The sequence below is a fragment of the Electrophorus electricus genome, chromosome 23 (assembly GCF_041902795.1).
Source record: "Electrophorus electricus isolate QZ-2024a chromosome 23, ASM4190279v1, whole genome shotgun sequence".
Classification (NCBI taxonomy): Eukaryota; Metazoa; Chordata; class Actinopteri; order Gymnotiformes; family Gymnotidae; genus Electrophorus; species Electrophorus electricus.
In genome coordinates, this window is record NC_137519.1 from 9,661,008 (window position 1) to 9,682,858 (window position 21,851).

The window sequence follows — 21,851 nt, forward strand, 5'->3', positions numbered from 1 at the left end:
CTAATGTTACTTTTTTTTTTTTTGTATCTGTTCAGTGTACACTGTGCATATGCATTGGTCCTCCCCATTTTATAGATGATGTAACCTGTACAATGCACTTGCTGGCTTCTCTTGAAACATGAATCCTCCATTGTAATCAAACTAAGAGTTAAATTGCTAGCTTAAATCATAAGCACAATAATATTCCCATATTTTTTATGATGGTAAGAGAAACTAGGAAAAACCAGACTAGTGCACTTAATATTGTGGGTGCTGGAGGCCTTTTTTAACGGAAAACGCTGATGTGCAATGTGCAATGCAAAGGTCTTACATAGGCCAAAAGAGCTAGCATTGGTTGCCTCTTCACCCAAACCAACTTTCTGTCTCACTAGTGGGTGTTGTGGCTCATTACTCAGTGAGAAGCCCACTGATCTCAGCTCAGACCATTGTTGCCTTTTCTCTCATGCAACAGCTGAAAGAGGGACCTTCAGGCCCACAGTGGGTAGGCCTCACAGCAGACAAATGACCATGCTGTCAGACAGAATAGTGCTTTTTCACAAATGGGGTGTGGAAACCTAAAGCCTTTTTACTGGGTTGCCCTGAGCGACACTAGATTTGCTGCTACATTTTTTACATTTTATCGTTGCTCACAAAAACGTACTTGTTTTTACTTTCATTTTTTACTTCACTTGTTATCCTGTTTCTAATCATGTTGTCTTTCTACTGAGCATGATTTCTATTGTGCGTGACTGCTTGAATAGCTGGATGTATAAAGAAGATAAAAGATTTCATAATGATACTCTTTGTGTTTTGAGTGGTAAAAGCACAAGGAAAAACAAAATTTTGAAGTTACATATTCATGTTCTTTTTACAAATAGATGTTTCAAGATATGCCAGCAGTTCACATAAGGAACAGTACTCTAAACCAGTTTCAGATGGGACTATGCTACTCGCTTCCTCTTGGTGTGATATATTTGTAACCATAGAAACACAGCATAGAATGCAGCAAGCAGCTGTTTCTTAGTTTTTTCACTGATATCCTGCCCTAGTAATGATGATAGGTTTAAGCTTTAATATTTATTGTAAATCTTTGGTTACATTAATTATTTACAATTTATGCCAAGTCAGCTAAAGTGGGGGAGAAATGTTTTGGTAAGTACACCATCCACTTTTTTCAAAGTGACTCACTAATTTCTGGAGCAAAACGTTGTCACTAAGCTGAGCTTCCATTATTTATTGCATTTCTGTGGCTTAGTGTCAAAGATTATAATTGAACAATGTTGTATGGTGAACATTATGTATCATTATTGCACACTTCTATATATGTACAGTAAAGAGTGCTAATTATAGATAATTATTACTGTGAAATAAACAGAGCCCTTTATTAGTAAGATATCTCTATATGGATCTTTATTATCCACGATAATCTTGTAGTTTTGGTTAAACAAGTACAAAGCAATTAAACATCAAAGCAGAAATGAGGTGAAGACTATCTGACAGGTTTTAGTATGAATAGATTAACCTTGTTACATTCTACTTTGCGCAGTTGTCTGTTGCTCTATACGATGAAAACCTATTAGTTACATGACCAGGAATGTGTAACAAAATAATCTCACAGGAAACTACAAATAGTTTAAAAAAACAAAAGCAAAAACAAAAATAAAAAACCCTGTAATGTAAAGTAGGAGTGAAGTGTCACTCCTGCAAGTTGACAAGTGTTGGATGATTCCGTCATCTGTTCGTCGTGAATCTTATTCCCGTATGTAAATCCTTGTGCACACTACATCATCAGCTCCAAAAATCTAAAGAGTGAAAACACAGAGAGAATTTTTTAATTTGATGTTACTGAACTTTCATCCTCTTCCATATAATCCTGACACATAAGAGAATAGTTGGTTGCCTTGGATTGCCTCGAATCAAGAACATGGCTATCATACTATATGTTCCTCTAGCATGTGCCAATGGAATACTCTTTTTACAGGTCTGTATTTCTACACAGTTGCATATTTGATTTCATGTCCAGCTACTGCACCCCTGGAAAGGCTTGGCTCCACAAGCTGAGACTCGCCATTGTTTGAGAGCGGTCAGTCACATCAGTGCCAGAGGGGAGGAGAGGTGGGTTGGTCTGACAGCCTGATACTGGCCTGCCATATTTATCGGGCCGGAATGGAGCGGCTGTCGGCACCAAACACCATCTGGAGGGGGAGAGGGCTGCACCACCACGTGCGCAAACTCTTTAAAGAATGGTGTTAAAGACAGGCCATCTGCCCAACACGGGAGCGTCCTGGGAGACATTAGCACAGGGAGTGTCAGGGCCACGCACGCCACTAGCATTCCCCCACGTAACATGATCAATGAAGCCCATCAAGCAGCCTGGCCCAGGTCACCCACAGGAGCGCTGCTGCTCTGCTGCTGGCCAACAGAATCATGGAAACGTGGCTCTCACAAACGAAGAGGCATTGCATCCGAATCTTCTGGGTTGGAGGAATCATATTTCCTCCCGATGAAAGGATAAGCAAACAGAAGAACAGGCTGGGCAAAAAATGTCCGGCTGCTTACTCATCCTGTACTAAAAAGCCTAATTTCCCAATCAGCTAGCAGCTATTTTGATATGGGTCACAGTTTTACTGGCAAACAGATGTCATTGACCCAGGACAGAACGCCTTCACTGTGGGCTACACACAGTATCTACATCAGGTACAGTATTTACTTTATTTCCTGGGACAGGTTGAGACAAATCTCATCATTCACTCATAATGTTTGTTAAGAGACGAAGGGGTTTCCCCTTTGTGGTGATTTAGTATGAGTTCATTACTAGAATAGTAGCAGTTGACAGTTATTTACTGTATTTTCATTGAAAGCAGCAAAACTACATTACATTTTATATTATGTTCTTCAAGTTTCGATTCTTATCTTAAATGGTATTTTTCCCTCAGTTTACATAGGTTTGATTTCCTTTGTATTAAGCATCATGCCAATGTTCAAATGCAAAAGGAAACATAAGACTATAATAAATCAGTCGAACAGAATTTCCACAGAGCCTCTTTCCCATTAACTTATGGATACAATTTGTTCTGATATTGTACATAATTTCAGTGGGTAGTCTCATGAATTTCACATTTTACAAGAGTATTCTCCCTGTGGCGAGCCTTGCAAAAAGAAGCTCCCAGTTATTGATCACAGACACTTCATTGTAAGGAGAGAACAGTTGACATCCCTGAGGGACTGCAAAGGCTGTAAAAGAGGAAATCCTCTTCTCCAGTAAAGCCCCTCCCCTTTGGTAAAGCCCCTCCCCTGGGTTATTAGGCCCATTTACTGTTGTCCATCTGGTCTGTAAAACCAAAAGGCCAGATGTTTACTCACTCCACATTCTCGAAATCGGTTGGAAAAAAGGCAATGAACAGAAGAAATGAGAGACGTGTCACTAATGGGGTCTAGCGCACAGAGTGGCATGGAATGTACCCTTAACCACTACCTTATGTCCGAGTCAACACACAGCACGAACGGGAAAGATTAGATCTGCCCTGAAAAGTGACTGAGGAGTACCATAAGAAAATGCCCCGAGACCTGTGCTGTACAGTGAATGTACGATGTATGTTTTACACGAGTATGAATCACATCTATCTTGCATGCCATCCATTTGAGATTGGGTCATCTATCAGAACTGAGCCCTGCAAACAGCACCCAGGATGTGGCAGGCACACCATGCTGGAGCTGAAGACAAAGCGGACAGGAGCTTTCTCACCAGGATCAGCTCGTCGCCCCGAAGTTCCCGGCTCCAGAAGGTCTTTGGGCCATTTCCATCCAGCAGGGTCTGCCTGCAGGCAATCTTGTTCTCTGTCTCCCATGTAGCCAGGCTCTGCGAAAAACCTCAGGTCAGCACTGAACAGAGACAAAGGTTTCTGGTGTTTCAATGAGAATCTGTTGCAAAATCATTGGGAATTGAACTGCCGCAATTATTGCAGCTTAAGAGATTATGATGTCAGCTTAATAATAATAATAATAGTAATAGAAAATAATAATAATAACAACAATAATAATCATAACAAGTATAATAATAATAATAATATAACCATAATAATATGTATCATCATCATCATCATCATTATTATTATTATTATTATTATTATTATTATTATTATTATAAGAATTTCCATAGACACTGCCATCAGCACTTTAAGGACCATTAACCTGAAAGTGCTTCCTAAGAATGTTGAAGAGTGTAGCATTGCGGCTGACCCTGCTACATCATCACAATGTAGACATAAGTCACTGCCAGAGTTCACCCTTCCGAAAAGCTCCCCAGTGGCCTCATGGGTTCCACCTGGGGCCTCTGAACTTTCTACAGGCTGGGCAGTCATCGCTGTATGCCTTCCCATAAGTCATTTAACAACACTCTGCAGTATATTTCAAATGCAATTTTATTGTTTTGCCCTTTATTTATTTGTAAAGTAGATTGGTGAAATGAACGCACATTTTGTGAATGAATACTCTAAATAGCAGTTGTTTATTATAAGCCATGGCTGTTCTTGGTTTTACAAAGCCATAAAAAATCAGCAGTCATAAAAGTTAGTCAGTAAAGCTGCCTGCCACCAGTCTGACCTCTACGTGAAGATTTAGGTTGTGACCACCCTATGCTTTCACAGCCACCTCTCAGAAGGGGCCATTCTGGTGTACAGCAGCCTGTCCCATGACCATTGATGGGTGGGGACATGGAAAAAACAAACAAACAAACAATTGAACCCTCAGTTGTGTGGTTGAATGGCAGATACCAAACCCATACCAAAGAATTAGTGAATGAAAAGGAACTGTGCTACTAAAACTGAGTGTGAAAATTATGATTAGATTATTTCCTATTGTACATAATCCAATTTGATCCAGCCTACTCAAATCTAGCAGATTATGAGGAGTTTAGGTTGTCTTAGTTTATTCTTGTTAAGCCTGCAGTATTAGTTCGAGGCACTGGTGATCTATAAAGGAATCCGCTATGGCTCTGTCTGTGTAGCAGCTTAAAGGTAGCTTAAAGCTTAAAGTAGATACTGAGATCTCAATGTTCATTGTGAAGTTCACCAACAGGCCAGAGGATGATCTTATTATGATGGTTCCACACGCGACCTGTTTCTGAGAAATAGCTCAGCATCCTGAGTTAGTCTGAGCCATGTCTTGTATCAACCATTCTTAAACATGTGAATGGCATCACGGCACGATTGCTGTCTGCAGTTACCTTGCATTTCCGTCCATCTACAGTCTCCTCGTTGAATTCCTCACCGATCTTAAAGTTGATCTCGGTGGTCCTGACAGTTGTAGAGGTCTTTATGTAGAACTGCTCCCCATTCTGACGGATCTCCACCAGGGGCTTGGAGGCAGCTGCACAGGCCACCTTCCTCAGCATGGCATTCACCCCTGAAAAACACGCCACAGACCAGGAAATCCGAATGATGACATTAATCTCCATTAAGACTGAAAACTCCAGTAAATATAACTGGGCAAGGAATCAGAGCATTTGCATTGTAGGTACACTAGGTTAACAGATTGTATTTCAAAGTAGATTAAATTTCCAGGAACAGTTTTTTCTTTGTGCCGCGTTTCATCTCTATTCATGTTCAGAGAATGTCTTCACATCTTTCTCCCTAATTTCCTCCAAGGTGGGTACGATTACATGATTTGTTCTGGCATGATTTCTATCTAGAGAGAGGGGATAACTGAACTGTATTTCTGTTACTTTTGTGTATTCGGTGAAGGGGCAAAAATTAAAGCTATGCAATATGATTTACTGACATTGAGCTTCACCAGGGGTCTTGCAATTTTATGCATAAAAAGCCATCAAGCCACCACAGAACAGATTGTTATCAACAGATGTTGCAGTATGGGAATGTAATGACAAGGTGTTGACTGGAAGGAATGTCACGACTCTTGGTTTTGTGTTCTCATCAGAGTGCAGCAGATCTCTCTACAGACTGATTACAAGCCTACACACTCTCGGCACAGACGTCTGGTATAAACAATCGAATGAGTAATCTTCTGGCTTGCCTCCTGTATACAATTATTATGCGTCCCTCAGTGCAAGTTTCTTTCTTCGAAGCCTGTATCTCTCCAAATCCTGCAATGAGCTTAGAGCCACATGCAACAGGAATGTGGAGTTTTCAATTTCCCAAAGTAATCAGTCTTAGCTGGAAAACCCTTTATAAGCATGTGCCGTCAGCACCTATGGTCATCAACCAAGAAGTCTGGGTGGAATAGTTCAACAACTCACTGCTTCCTCTTAATCATACACACAGCACCAGATTCACAACTCTGTCTGAACCTTTTAGAATGCAGACATCATTATTTAAATGAACTACAAAAACTATGTCACAGGGGCTTTACATGATGAACACTCGAACATGAACACTTTATAAAGATTTATATTTTTATATTTTACTGTAACTGACTAAAATAAGCAGGTGTTCATTTACATTATATACCTTAAACCACTTGTTTGAAAGGACTTATTTTTTGAACCCAAATTCCCATGTACATCTTAATTTGAAAATTTGAATAAGAATGAAACACACTGCCAAAGAAACAACAGGACAGAAAATAATCTGTGCAGCAGCCTGAAACTAACAGTGATTTACTCTTCACACCAATTAATGCCTGAATATGCTGCCGTACAAACCAAGAGCACAAGGGATAGCACAGGCGAGGCAGAGGGGAAACAAATGACTGCACGTGATTACGAAGTATGTTCAAAGGATCCTGCTTCAGCTTTAAATAACAGAATGGGGAAAGGACTTGGTAAATTACTTACCGAGAGCTTTGAGTAGCTCTTCAAAATTTTCACTGCTCTTCATTTTCCAGGTACCTGCAAAGTTTGGCATCCTTAATTTTTTTTATATTTTCTTTTACAAAAGCCTTAAAAAGATCTAGTTGGAATTCCTTTCTGTCCTTGTTAAGTCTCTTAATGTCAAAGGAACTATCACCCTTTCCCTCTTTCCTTTCCCCTTTTCTTCTTCTTCTTCTCTCTTTCTCTCTCTTTTTCTCTCCCTCTCTCTCTGCTCATCTGGACCATTGGCAATAGCAAGTCTCTGTGACGTGAGTCAGAGGTCCCGCCCTCTTGCCTTGGCAGATGCACTGGCTTACAGGAGCAAAGTCCCTTACCACCAATACCCCCCCATTCTACTCCCCTCCACTTTAGTCTGATGAACTCTCATAGAAGAGCTAACTATAGAGCAATGGGGGGAGGGGGGGTTGGGGGTTGCATGGAAATCTCATCATGCATGGACATTTTATCAGAGAATTATTAGTTGCATAGTATATACTTGGTTAAATATTTAAATTAAAATCATTCTATCTATCTATCTATCTATCTATCTATCTATCTATCTATCTATCTATCTATCTATTTATTTATTTAGTGTGGGGCTAGGCCTATTCGATGTCTGAAACCATGTTGAAAATTGCCCAGTACCTTTCTGGTCATGTTGCTAATACAGTTGCCATGACAAACAATTTATCCTGTTTCCACCTCTCGGAGCACAGAGGAATGGCCCCAGGAGAAAAAGAAAAAAAAAAGCAGATAGAAAGAAAGAGAGAGAAAAAGAGGGAGAGAGAGAAAGAGAGAGAGAGGCCCACCCTCCTCTCCTGTCTGATTTGTTCCTTTTCTGACATCGTATCATTTATCTCCTTGACAAAGTGCCTTCTGGACAGCGGTTGATAATTAATGTAGAGAGAGGCCAGAGAGCACTTTGTCTTTCCCCCAGGAAGCAGGGGGGGTGGGGGGGTGACCCATCTACTTCCCTATGCACCCTGATCAGATGCAGTTTGTCCCATCAATCAATGGGTTTGATTTGAGACTTCAGATGTTCTGTGTCTGTCCGTTTTCTCCCCTTTGTTTTAAGAAGCGCAGTGAATGTGCTGCGAGTGTGATGTGAAGACCAACTGCTTCGCATATAGATCTTGCCAGTGAGTTTCTGGTAAATATTTTAGTAAACTACATATTTCTTTATTTACAATTTGACTATATTTTATTGTCAATGTAAACACACATAGGACTATTTCTGTATCATTAAGGATAGTCCTGGTCAGAATACCAAATGTGTTTGAACATGGTTTTTTCAAAACTTTCAATCATCTCCTGCCCATTCTAATAGGCCTCAGCTGGAGCTGGCATATGAAATCATCCAATTAAATCACAGCCCAGTCATCAACACATGTTCTGCTAGTGGTCCACATTCATCACCCATGAGGCATCAAAACAGAAGCACTGCCTTCTCTGTCAAAACCTTATCTCCTAATATCATATTTATTTAGCTCTCATGCCCTTTGGGGCATCTATTGGGGCCATTGTCCTTATTTTGTCATTAATAATGCCCCCCCAGTATATGCCCCCCAGCCCCAGGGTTTAGAGACTGTAGATACCCTGGCTACAGATTGATTTAGTAGCAAGCAGTATCTTAAAGGTCCTCCCCATTAGTAATTGCTGACCTTACACTGGTCACTCGCTGAAGCATCGGGCCCCTCGAGGACCCATTTCATATTAATATCAATTAAAATATGAAAGTATTTGTTATTTATTTTAGGCAAGAAGCTATTTACCAATTTCTTTTAACAGCTAACGTTATTTCATATATTATTCTAATACTTTAGACACGACATTCCTTTTCAGTAGTTAAGTGAATTAGCCCAAGTCTGTATTCTTTGTTGTAAATTCTTTTTCAGGACAACGATTAATTTAAGAAATTAATATTCCTTTGTATATTCCTTTGCACTGCATGTCACTGGGTATCAGCAGAGATATAGATCGCTCGAGGCAATTTTGCCCGAGGCTCCGTGGCAAAGCATTTATCCAAGAGCATATTAAGGCTATAACGTCGAGGAAATACATCTGAACTACTATCTTCCGTCTAGCAGCTAGAACCGGGGGGGTAAGAAAGAGAGAGAGAGAGAGAGAGAGAGAGAGACTGCTTACGAGAACCTTTGCAGAGAGCCGAGACCCTTCAAAAGGCTGGTGGCAGTTTCATAAGACACCACCGCAAGAGTGTATGCAGAAACGTAGCCGGGGCTCGCTCACTGGCCTCGCTCCCCGAGGATGTTAATGCCTGCGTGGCCAGGTGTTCACTGAGCAGAACACTTTCACGTCGGGCGTGGAGAGAACGCGTCTGCCTTGAACACGTGCTTGTAGTACCCGTGAGCTCCGCAGGTATGCACCTACGATCAAAGGAGTTATTATAAAATAACTGCTTTGAAAATAAAATTAACTCATAAAATGGTGTCCTAATTTAGCAGAGTTTTAGTATTGTATTGGATTGCAGTAGCGTATTTAGTTATCATTATTATGAAAATTACCACTTAAACGTTGGAAATTGTTTTTTAATCTAAAACCAATTTAACCACTAGCGCATACATATTACTCTGAAATGAGCCCAATACTATGCAATTTCAGAGGTTTCAAAACACTTTCAGGAACCTATAAAACAAATTCATTTCATAGGATTCATTTCAGGATGATGAAGGAAGATGTAGATCATTTCAAAGGACTGTGAAAATTGTATAGCAGATATTCAAATCAGTCCTCGCGGTCTGTTCCAACCCTGTTACAGGAGTTATCTAATGACAAAACAGTCCAGCATCATCAACTCTTTCGTTAACTATCTGAATTCTAAAATCCATGACCAGATTTTGAGGTCTGAATTTAAATATCTTTGTAGCTTAACACTGAGAAAGAGGTTATAATAACGTCAGTGTGCATAATATTGTCAAAGTGGTGATGAAATATTTATACAGACAAAATGTCTTTACAGCCTGGCATTTCTTCCCAGTGTAGCCTATATGTAATTTTGTTTATGGTTTAGAGCATGTGACAAATGAGACCAAATCAGTTAAATCTTTGTTAAATTTGTAGTCAAAACTCAGATTTAAAAATGGTATAATCCCTACTGAAACTTGAAAAAGTGCAGGCCATATAAAGGCTGAGGTACAAGAAATACGCACAGCATGTTGTTTCCATCATATGAGTCATTAAATCCTTTGACGCTGTACTATTGTAGTAACTTGAGTCAAAGCTTGAGTCATCTTTCTAACTTCAAATACACATTTCAAAGGTATATTTGCAGTGCATTCAGTCACACTCTGTTTACTTACCAACCTGACAACAGTGCATATTTTGTCACATGTTCTGCGCAACAAATTGCTTTCTTTGAAACAGCACATTTCACTGTGATTAAGCACCTTTACTCCCATCAGAGCCCAAGAGAACAGTATGAGGTTTATATGAAATGACTGGCACATGAAATGATTTACATAATTACATATGACAATTATAAAGAGATTACAGGGAGCACATGATCCAGTGCACTACAAAACACAAAGTGGCAGACAGGTGCTATTTGTAAAAACACTAAAATAAACATTCTGTTTATAACTTCTCCCACATTCAGAATACATCTCGTTGATTACTTGGGGGGAAAAAAAGATATGCCCTAGATTGTAAGAAAGAATAAATTAAAACACACAATAAAAATTTCCCTCTTTCCGATCAAATGCCTTGCCGAAAAGCATTCAAGCATGCAGGCTTCCTGAGCAGGGTTTCCCCACTTACAATCAATACAACATTCAATTAATGTCATGTCATGTTAAGCCATAATATAAAATATACCAAATGTAACTTGCTCCCAACACACTGAAATGCTGCAAGGTTAAATGGCAAAATCTAGGCTGGATGATGTTCAGTAGTGGAGTCACGGAGGAGATGGCTGAGACATAACAGAGCTTCTACCAGTGCCTGGAATCGACGAGCTCTGGCCGAAGGCTCAGTTTTTTCAGGGTTTCGTAGCCAACAACCATGACTATTGCTGTGGGGGTGGAGGATATGATGCGGGCGGAGAGGCCCTTGGTCATCCCCCAGAACCCTTCTTCACTGAGCAGCTGCTTGAAAGTCTCAATCACTGAAGTCCTGCCTTCAACCTGCCAACACAAACAATACATCCCTTTCATCTATGGCAGAGTCAAACACTGCACAGATTCAAACCACAAAACACAAAAGCAACACTTTGAAAGGATTTTGAAAATACACAGGACAGACTATGTGAGCTCTGTAAGTGCAGCTGAGTTTTCAGCACAGATAAGTAATTTTACCATCATTATCATTACTGGTCTTTGGCCTTAACACATTGACATGAAAAATGACAAGGAGGTTAAAGTGTAGAATGTCAGTTTTAATTTGTGAGGTTTTTTTTGTTTTTGTTTTTAGTTTTTTAATATACAGGGTCTCCAAATCATGGAACAAAAAAATATACAGGGTCTCCATCATAGAACAAAAAGTAAAGAGAACCTGAAAGTTTTAAAACTAAGATTTCACTTTGAAAGTCTATATTTACACATTTGGCAGATGCCCTTATCCAGAGTAACTTACAATTGCAATCATGTTACAAATGTAGTGTTAGGAGTCTTGCACAAGGAGTCTTATTGGTATAAAATGGGGGACTGAACACCATTCCTCTATAGGAGAGGGAGCACGGATGCCCACTGCACTATATGAACCAAGAGTAAATGTCTTTTGCAATCGATAACAGTAATTTGAGTCCACAGTCATCATTAAACATTGGGCATTGTTTTGATAGTTTTGTCCAGCCAATAATGCAGTCATTTACAAAATACAGCAAATAGTCTGCACTCTTTAGTTATTATGTCTTCAAATCCAGTGCCCCATTTTTACAAAAACAGTAAGTGGGCAGTTTAGTGCATTACCTGAACCCGGGCTCTGACTACATCCATGGGGTTGGTGACAGTGGAAGCAGTGGCAGCAGCAAGTGGTCCAGCCATGGCTTGAAGCACTAAATGTGGACAGTCACTTGGTGCCATCTTGGATAACTGTTCTGTGGAGAAGCAGCAATTAACAGGCCCAAATGTCTGAAGGTACTACAAAGAACTGAAGAATTTGGTTCCAATAGCTTAGAAGCTTTTGACTAGAAGATATTGGCCTCAAAATCTCACAGATTCCTTTGATACTGTTACAACCACAGGGAAGCCATTTTTAACAAGTTCTTCTTCAAAGTAAACACAGAAGCAGTATACTTGATGACAAACCGAAATATCAGGGATAAAGCTTGTGTGAATTGCTTTCATACATAAACAGCAACTCACAACTTGCCACTTTTTGCCTATGATCAAAGATGTAACTCCTAATATCCATGACTTCAATAAACTCATGACGACAGTTTAGGCAAACTCTTCCTAAATTCCCTGAGAAAGAGGGAATGTCACTCAGAAAGAACCTGTGAGAAATGCTGGCGAAATTATCAAGGAGCCTTCCTGGGTTATTTTGTTAAATTATTTAAAAGGAAGAATAAAATACTTAACTGACAAGTTCTTTGCATTTGGCAGACCCTCTTATCCACAGCAACTTATGTTACATATTTATCAGTATGACAATGTTTTATAATTTTCCCCTGGGGAATTGAACCCACAACCCAGGTCTTGCTGGCACCTTGCTCTAACATCAGAACTAAAGGAGTTTCTTACCTGCATAAAAGTGGTAAAAAGGCCACCAGACTGCACTGTTAGGTATGTATGTGAGGAGAGATGCCACATAACCTCGATAAAATCCGCGGAACCCATCGGCTGCAAATATCTGAGCTATAATGTTTCTGGTCTGACCGAAAGTGACTGTGTGCTTTGCTGCTGCTGATGCTTTGGGTTTGACTTTAAAGCGAGTCAGATGTTCTCCTTGGCCCTGCATCATAAGCTGCTGGGAGATCACGTCTATTGGGACGGTGATACTCTGGGCTACTAGCGACGCTGATCCCCCTGCCACCAGTGATTTTAGTGTATTGTCCTTGGAATAGCTGGACACGTACTTCCTCACCAGCTCGTAAGTGGTGATGTACGCCTGTCCAGATATGAGGGTAAATGTATTGACCACAAAACCCCTGTAAAGTCCCCTAATGCCCTCAGCTCGCAGGATTTTTCGAAAGGCGTCGTAGGTTCCCGTATAGAGGGATTTCCCCTTCTGCACCTGGAGCCTGGTACGGATGAGCATGGCTGGGTAAACAGTAGCACGGATGGTCATGGTCATGAATACTCCAAAGGAGTAGAACTTTCGCTTGTCCAAGTCCTCCCACTCTATGATCTGAATGTTCCTCTTCTGCTGCATGGTTCCTGCTTGGAGTGCCCGGCCCCAGCCTCAGGCTTCTCCCCCTGAGGAACAATTATATTTACTCGGCCATACGTTCACGTCACTGCTTCAAATATAGCTAACGTTAGATGTTAAACTCAAACATGGTTACACACCATGACAAACAGACTAGTATACCAGGACACGATAATGCTCTACATAGTAACTAGCTAGATGGCTGTGAAGCTGCTGCAAAATACCAAATGCAAGTCGGACGTTTAAACACTGTTAGTGACTTAGAACTAGGTTAACCAATCAGTTAGTTTGGGATTGGAATAACGGTTCATAATTTACTGATTAAAGGAAGGGGCTTTAAAAAAAAAAAATCAATCAACTAATCGGCACAGTAAGTACCTAGTCGGCACAGCCAAGAGGCAATGTGCCTTCGCACATTCCAGCTAAGAACGCTAAGACAGCTAAACTTTGGAGACACCACAAAAACTAGTCTAACAGGACACTACTAAACTGACCCCAATTAAAATATTAGCTTTGATCAAAGCAAAACACCTGTCCAGACTATTCAGTTAGATGTTGTGAGAAAAACCCCAACGATAGCCATCTTAATACTGGTTTAGTTACATAGCATTAGCTAGCCAAGCTAACTAGCCAAAGAAAACGTGATCATACTATAAAAATGACAGCTAAGAGTACACATTATAATCTGGCAAATGCCTTACCGTGCAGCAAAGTATGATTGTTAATTAAATCCCATCACAGGCTTATTTTATGTCTTTCCATTAAGTCGTGTTAACCTAGCTAGCAATCTATTTATTGTCAACACACCGGCAGCTTCGAATGTTCTACCTTCCCAGGCAGCTAGCTGGACGTCATGCTAACAACTACCAAACCATGATATTACCAATCAAGCCTTCATACAGGTTAATAGTTGGCGGTCTAGAAACACACATTTAAGATAGCCAGCATCTGCACATGTGCTCAGTGGAGGGATTCCGATACCGTGATGCACGTGTAAGCAGAAAGGTCCTCAAAACTAGCACCATATATGTGTAGGACGCAAACACGTATACACACCCATGTTTTACATATTAATTTATACTGGTACTGGACATTCACTGTTCTTTTGTTCCTGTTTTCATTTAGCTTTCAAATGCTACCCTTTTTATATCGTGTTGTCAAATGCTACAGCAGAAAACTTAGCTTGCTTTAAGGAACACTGATTTTTTTTTTTATACTTTCATTTTCGATACTTTCTTATTATCGCTTCTTTCTTTTTTCCCCAGTTTACCCAGCACAGGTGACACCACAGAGGACAAGGTTCTTTCGAACAGATTGTCCCGTTCACTAAACCCATACCAGGCCTGTGAGACACGCACCCAGTAGCTGGGCATCCTCACGCTGCAGGGCCTTCGTAACGTTAGCCACAACCGGTGCCTTAGGGTAAAGGTAAATGAGTACCGAAACAAGGACATAACACTTAAAAACTTCATAGTTAAAATCTACACTTTATACAGAAAAATATATTAAATGCGCAGCCAGACTACCAGCAATACTACATAAAACCCACCATCCAAATAATGAATGAAGTAGCCCCTTAGGGCTACTTCAAGAGAAGATACTATATTTTGGATTCTGGAATGAATTCAGTTCCTGAAATAAAGCTAAGATGAGGTAATGCATGTCTGTGGTTCACTGCTGGGCACGTGACAAACAGACGAGTCAAGCAGAGCCAGCTCACTGATCTCCTGCAGGAGGGAGTAGAGATTGGGCTTTTTGCTCTGCCTGAACTCCCTGTCCTCCCGGCTCAGTTTGGGTCTTTTCTTCTCCTGCACAGCCTGCTGGGAGGCCTCTTCCCTTCGCACTACCTCCTGGACCAGCTCCGAGTGGCCACGGCCGGTCGGCCGAGACTCAGACCGTGCAGCCGCGTGTGGCCTATTGCTGATAAGCTCCAGACTCAAGCTGTTGGCATGGCAACGGGAGGGCTCCACAGAGATGCGCACCTAAGGTGTGAATGACCAGGAAACCAAAGAGAGGAATACAATGCAAATGAAAATATGATGTTAAATTGTGAAGAGACAGTTACAGGTATGATTCTGAAGTCCGTTCACTCCCCATATCAACTCCAACAGGAACCCTTCAGGTTATCTTTATAATACTATTTGTTGGAGCTTTTGTAAAGTTGCAAAAACATGACATTGCTTCCCAAAACATATCCCATGATATGTGTTGGGTAGCAATGTTACATCTTTGAATCTTTATAAAACTTCATAAAAGGACTATAGGACATCAGTAGGTTTTGCTGGAGTCTGCCTGGGCTAAAGAGCACACCTGCATTGTGACGTTCATATCAATGTGGTTACCAGGAGTATTTGTACTCACAGTGACATGGTCGAACAGGTGAAAGATGTGTGTCCCTGCGGTGGTGCAGGTGCTGATTCTGTCAGGATGCCTCTGCAGTGTCCCCGCCTGCCACGTACACCTGCCCTCATCCTCTATGCTCACCACCTGTCCCTCCCGATTCTTCAGGTACACGGCACCCTTCAAACTGTACCTGCAAGCATTCACACCAAGGGCAAATCTTCCATGACCGTTTCTGCTGTTTACTGCTTCTGCATTATACTGTATGCTACAAATACAGAGTTCTACATTTGATACCAGTATTCTACTGCACTCAAGTTCCAACACTCTAGTCGTTCGTTGTGGAGTGTTATAACAGGTTATTACTGTGGGATGAAGACCAGCATGCCATTCGCCCTGATGGTGTAGATAATGGCATCAGCCACACAACGCTCATCTGTGAGCGGGTCCTTGTCTCGGAAGTAGAGGTACTGGAATAGCTCGATGGACTGTTTCTGAATGTGCTGTGCTGCCTGTGGGTCAAACAGAGAGCTTTACTGTATACTGCTGTTACAGAAGAACACCATTACAGCCAGTGCCTTCTTTTAATTGAAGTCTTATCATTAACTCATTTTGTGTCATGTTTAACATTTGTTTGTGTCTCATCAAATGCTTAGCCCCCTCAAATTATGTGCATATGAATTACAAAAGGGTAGGAAAAGTAATCCCAAAAAATTAATCTTGAGCATCAGCATCGTTACAAGTGTACAAGTTCATGAAAGGTATCATAGTACAAAGATGAACAATAGGATTGTACTATTTAAAAGCTGATGTTGATCTTAATTATAAAAACATGCCTGGGACCAGCCCTACTTACTCGATTCTTGTTGTTGATTTGTTGAGCCATTTCCTCCAGTTCCTTGTTGCTAGCTAAGGTCTTGTGAAGGCAGTCCTCTTTCTCTGATTGGAGAGCAGCCATAAGCAGGCGATGCACAATGATATCAGCATAGCGCCTGATTGGAGAAGTGAAGTGAGTGTAGCGATCCAGAGCAAGACCTGCCAGTAAGACATAAAGTGAGCACTGGAAAGGTCAGAGACATTCTTAAAAGTTCTGCTCAGTGTCCTGTGAAGGCGTTTAAAAAGTTAATACGTAGAGCAAAGGCTAATTTTCAAGCCTTAACCATACTGCTGTTCCGGATGGACACAACTCTTAGCCCCTGTGGTCCTCTTAGTATATTTTTAGTTAATAAACACAGATCTTAATTATTGCTAAGACATGACCTGTAATTCCACTCTCAAAGGTTATTTAAGAGCCCAGGCCCCATTAGGCAGAAGAAGAGAGAATGTACGAGGTAAAACCATTGTACCATAGTGATAGTACTCTTCTTCTGGACAGGACCCAGTAGAGAAATACAGGGCATTAGACATGGCTTGGGTAGCCATCATCCTGAGCAGCCTGTTTACCAGGGGGTCCTGTGGATCCATTGCCTGGTCCAGAGAATCTGCCAGAGCTTTGTTTGACCTGTTACAGCATAGGTGGGCATAAGACAGGCATAAACAACTTTTAGCAAAACTATGGCATTACTGGGACAAGGGCCTTTATATCTGAAATCCAGTTACTTTGTACATTTTAGAGATTCTGTGCAACAAATGTTGTGCTCCTCAGAATAGAGACAGAATTCCCTACCGTGTATCAATGGTAAAGCCACGACTCTTGGCACTGTCAATCAGTTGGTTAAAAAACTCCTGTTTTGGCGGCGGGTGGTGCCTTAGTAGTGCTTGGTGTGGAAAGCGCTCCTGGATCTTACGCGCCACCCAGTGGTTGGCGTAGATCATGCACTCTGCCACCGTCTCATGTACCTCCAGGGGCTCTTTGGGCACCAGAGCTACAATGTTCTTGTCCTTGTCCAGCTGTGCCCTCACCTCCACCCCCTCCAGCTCAAGAGCGCCCCCCCAATCCCTCTGTGCTCGCAGGTGTCGAGCCACCCTGGTCAGAGTCTCCAGGGCATGCAGGAGCTCAGCCAGTTTCCGGTCCTGCTCAGAGCTCTCAAGCTGTGCTAGCTCAGGTACTTCAGGCCCTTCCCCATTTAGCAGGCTCTGTGCCAACTCGTAGTGCAGCTGGTAGGAGGAGTGGATTAGAGTGCGACCATACCACACATTACACACAGCCAGAGACTCTGCATCCAGCTCCCACAGTACACTCATGGCATATCTAAGGAATACAATGAATAAGAGGATAACAAGTAAATGGAAAGAACCACATACCAGCAATATTCCCCGTAAACTGTACAAAAAACCTTCTCAGGGACATTCTAACTTCATGTGGCTCACCTGTCCACTCTTCTCAGCAGGGAGCAGAGGTCAGCACTCAGCACTGCTGGCAGCATGTCATACCTGCGGTCAGCCAGGTAATAGGTGGTGGCCCTGGAAGGAGTGCAGACACATAGCAGTGATTAAAGGGCCCAGTACCTTAGCAGAAATGACCCTACAGCCATCATGCTTCCATTTGCTTGGTACCTGGAACGTGCCTCCAGATCAGTAAGCGAGCCCTCTTTAACAAAGTGTGTGACATCTGCGATATGCACACCCAGCTCCAGGTGCTTGCCCCCTGGCAGGGTACGAATGGACAGTGTGTCGTCCACGTCCTCACAGCCCAGCGGGTCGATGCTGAACACCAGGTGCGTATCCCGCAGGTCCCGCCGTGAGCTGACCTCAGCCGGATCCACCTGCCATGGGTGTTCCTTAGAGTTCAGTGACATCTCCCGCAACTGGGAAAGAAAAATGGACAAGTACACTTAAAAAAACACCTCATAAACACAAAGTATGTATTAAGCAAAAATATAATTCAAATCTGTCCTTTGTAACTCTTATTTTCATATTTACTTATACCTGATCACAAATGTGATAACAATGCAACACTATGTTCAGCTGCTACCATCAGGCTGAAAAGCAAGGGGTGATTTTATCCACTTTAACTGCTGTGAGCCCATGCTCATCACAGCACATTGCGCCAGCTGGAAGCCCTGCTCACCTGGGCCTCAGAGAAGGGAGCCACGTGGATGCTGTTCTCCAGCAAGATGGTCTGGATCTCGGTCTCCAGCTCTCCAGCCTTCCCCAAGACCCTGACACTGTGGCCGCTCGGGTAGAGAGAGGTGCTTTCCCATGAGTCCACGCGCACGATCACCCTGTGGTCCTGTACACAGCGCTCAAACACATTAGTGCTGCATTCCACACAGTACCATTTTCAGTACCATTTTGAATTCTGAGCAAGCTATGGTACACAAGCATGTGGTGTATATGCTATCTAAATTAATAACTTGATATTTTAAGTGATATTTTCAAAAGTTGTCTATAAAGCATTGGAACACTGATTAAAAAAGTGATGTCATATAAACAATGTAATGTTGCTAATTCTGTATATTGAGCAAGGCCACAAATAAAGAGAAAAGAAATTATATATTTTCTTGCTTGTCTAAGACAGACCTGCAGTGTCTCTGCCTGCTGGGTGCTAATCCGTATCTTTGGGATGCGATAATCCCAGGGAATGACCAGAATCTTCTGGGAGTTTCGGCTCTGGGACTGGAGCTCCTCTCGTGGTGGGAACGTTACCACATAGTCTCTCCAGTTCCTCTGGAGGATACCCACCACCCTGCCTACGTTGGAGGGATGAGAAAAGTCACTAGTATCAATTGTTCCACCTTTACACCATCCACTAGTCCTGGTTGGTGACGTTGTGCATACATCTAATCTTATCATACTTTAGGTTTACACGGTACTGTTTTCAGAAGTAAATGCAGATCCTTATTCACCCTGACTGTATCTGCTCACCTGTATTGCCTGGCCAGAGCTCAGTGCTTTCCGACACAGCCACTTAAACCTCAAGTAAAGTTATTCTTCCATAATGCGGTAGCCATGTGAGGGTTAGGATATCTGTAGGTAAGGTAAAAATGTGGGGTTGCTGCATTTACCTGTGGGCATGAGCTGGCTTTGGGCGTCCTCCCCTGCACGCTCTTCACCCTGCCCTGCCGCTAATGCTGTGGTCCGCCCCTTCCACTCACTGCGCGGCAACAGCTCCACAGCAACTGAGTCACCTTGTATCGCACGATTACGATGTTTCATACCACTGATCAGCACATCACTGTTCAGCTCTATTGATACAAGGTCACAGGCTGGGTCAGAGGTCAAAGTTCAACAGCAAGCCCACTCTTTGCACACTGTCACAGTGTAGAACGCAAGCAGAAATTGTGCTTATGATTGCTGACCTGTGTTCTTGTTCGTGGAGCCTTCAAAGCGCACAAAGGCCTCGTTTTGCGCCCGGTGCTTGTTTACATTAAGCATGCCCTTGAAACAGGAATCACAGGAAAGATCACCCTAATAGCAGCTCCTCAAAAAGCCCAGAGCAGAAGTACATGTTTCTAATGAAAAAAACAACAACAACAAAAAAAAAAACCAGGTTCTTTTTTCCTCTCGTGTAGACCTCACCTGAATGTACCTTCCGGATTTGATCCCTGCCTCTAGAACATCTGCAGGCAGGTGCTCCGGGTATTCCTTCTCCACTCCTTCACTCTCTCTCTCCTGCAGGGTCTGAGCAATGGATGCATACAGCTCCCGGGCCGCCTGCAGATCCGGCCAGAAACTTTCCAAATATTCCTACAGATCAAGAGATGAATGATGCAGTGCTAAGTCATGAAGAGTCTACTGTTAGGTAGAATCCATGACAAGACAGTAAGAGGTTAATTAACTCTAATGCCTGATGGTGTAACTACAAGAAATAACAATTCTGCTAAGGGGAAAAACTAAGCATTTAGCTATGAGAGATTAAGATATTAATTAAAAAAAAAATACAAACATACATTAGTTGAGATGACATAAACTCCACTATTTAGGCTGCTGCACGTTTTGATAGTATTCTGGTCTTCTGTGATCATAACAACTGGGGTCAGACCAGCCAGATGGTTATAATACCACACTGCTGCATGGTACACACACCTGAAGCAAACACAATTGCACAAGATCAGCTAGCTGTTCACCAGACGAGCTTATGTCGTATGACTCAGGAATTATAGGCACACATGAATCAGTCACCTTGTGTGCCACTGCTCTTGCGTTTCTCCTTTCTCACGGGGGCAGTAGGAATACTGCTGAAACTCATTGGCGAACAGAACACAGTCATGGCGAGGGTCTTTCAGAAGACCACGTAACCTGTTATAGTGCCTGCAGGATAGGTTCATAACAGCAACACAGTTGCACACCACTGTGGGACACAGAACATAAACCTGGATGCTTCAAATCTCCTAGATTAAAGATCACCAGTGGATTTAAGTAGCCTGATTATCAATGATTCTCCTCTTTTCGATATTAAATAATACACATGCACTATTTTTTGTTGTTGTTGTTTTTTGGGTAGCATACCTCCGGCCACGTGCGTGCTGGGCAGCCTGGCAAGCCGTCTGGGTGAACACAATCCCACACAGCTCCCTGAACTCCAGAATCTCCAGGAAGTCCCGCACCACACCAGCATCCGGAACAACATAGTGGGTCACATCTCCCGACAGCAGCTTGCCATCTATTTACAGCACACTGACAACCTTAGCATTTAGGATTCAGTCTAAACAAAGCAAGAATAATCTGCTGTCTCTCCTCACAATGACAGTAGAGTATTCACTATTCCATCAGGCCCCTGTGTTTTTCCTTCTGTAACTACAAATATAAATTGGAGGAAATAACTGAGACAGAGACCAAGTCTAGTGGATTCCACAGTTGAAATATATAGCTCCTTGCACAAAAACACTTGCCTACATTTTACTTTTAGCTATGATACATTAATAAAACATTACCATAGTATTTTAAAAACACAAGTTAGGTGCCACATGTCTTTGACAGGATCAGTAAAGGAAGCTAAAGTGAATTGTTTTAATTAAACTAGAAAACGACATTTTCTTTTTTATTTTTGTGTCGACAGTAACCTACTACTATCACTACTACTACTACTACTACTAATAATAATAATAATAATAACAAAAACACTGAATGCTAAATTAATTCACCTGTAACAAAAACCTTTTCTGTGTTGTAATATGTAATAATAAACTGAATCCTACATTAATTCACCTATAACAAAAACTGCTCTTACCATTTTCACATCCTGCCTGACACAGTGCGCTGCCGCACGCCACCTGTTCTCTTAAATAAAGCTCTCGCACTACACGCACTTTTCGCCCACGCGAACTCTTTAGATGAAGTACTTTTTCAGTTTTAATCATTTCCAAATCTAGAAGAGTTGCATCTAAATGCCGTGTTCCGTCTCATCAATAACAAGTACCATCGCCAAGTTCCTGCAATCTTCTTCAGTTTGGTAACCTGGTGCACTGAAACGAACTTAAATGTATGTGTCGCCACCAATAGGCCTGGATGAATTATGAAG

The 21,851-nt window shown here is 41.9% G+C and overlaps 3 protein-coding genes across 9 annotated transcripts; all 3 read right to left on the reverse strand.

Moving 5' to 3' along the window:
• Positions 1-1,374: 1,374 nt before the first annotated feature.
• Positions 1,375-7,008, reverse strand: crabp1b (cellular retinoic acid binding protein 1b). Its single transcript, XM_027004779.3, has 4 exons — positions 6,770-7,008; positions 5,204-5,382; positions 3,725-3,838; positions 1,375-1,781 (listed from the first exon to the last, which is right to left on the reverse strand). Exons 1-4 carry the CDS (start codon positions 6,837-6,839, stop codon positions 1,731-1,733), a joined length of 414 nt encoding a protein of 137 aa, XP_026860580.1. The 5' UTR covers positions 6,840-7,008; the 3' UTR covers positions 1,375-1,730.
• A 3,167-nt stretch (positions 7,009-10,175) lies between these two features.
• slc25a44b (solute carrier family 25 member 44b) lies at positions 10,176-14,435 on the reverse strand. Of its 4 annotated transcripts, none has more exons than XM_027004767.3 (4): positions 14,039-14,435; positions 12,481-13,155; positions 11,707-11,834; positions 10,176-10,923 (listed from the first exon to the last, which is right to left on the reverse strand). In XM_027004767.3, the coding sequence occupies exons 2-4, from the start codon at positions 13,109-13,111 to the stop codon at positions 10,732-10,734; spliced, it is 951 nt and encodes a 316-aa protein (XP_026860568.2). In that variant the 5' UTR covers positions 13,112-13,155; positions 14,039-14,435; the 3' UTR covers positions 10,176-10,731. The 4 variants fall into 4 exon arrangements, 3 of the variants coding, with proteins under 3 accessions (XP_026860568.2, XP_026860567.2, XP_026860566.2); XM_027004766.3 differs by having other exon boundaries at positions 13,810-14,435; XM_027004765.3 differs by having other exon boundaries at positions 12,481-14,435.
• A 140-nt stretch (positions 14,436-14,575) lies between these two features.
• On the reverse strand, positions 14,576-21,806 carry dis3l (DIS3 like exosome 3'-5' exoribonuclease). Of its 4 annotated transcripts, none has more exons than XM_027004764.3 (17): positions 21,561-21,806; positions 20,840-20,993; positions 20,513-20,641; positions 20,281-20,416; positions 19,910-20,077; positions 19,690-19,768; positions 19,396-19,575; positions 18,911-19,080; positions 18,459-18,620; positions 17,945-18,195; positions 17,759-17,851; positions 17,115-17,639; positions 16,795-16,949; positions 16,305-16,483; positions 15,815-15,960; positions 15,470-15,641; positions 14,576-15,090 (listed from the first exon to the last, which is right to left on the reverse strand). In XM_027004764.3, exons 1-17 carry the CDS (start codon positions 21,688-21,690, stop codon positions 14,752-14,754), a joined length of 3,168 nt encoding a protein of 1,055 aa, XP_026860565.2. In that variant the 5' UTR covers positions 21,691-21,806; the 3' UTR covers positions 14,576-14,751. The 4 variants fall into 4 exon arrangements, with proteins under 4 accessions (XP_026860565.2, XP_081562392.1, XP_081562393.1 ...); XM_081706266.1 differs by having other exon boundaries at positions 20,513-20,681; positions 21,561-21,701; XM_081706267.1 differs by having other exon boundaries at positions 20,513-20,681; positions 20,840-21,007; positions 21,561-21,684.
• Positions 21,807-21,851: the final 45 nt, after the last annotated feature.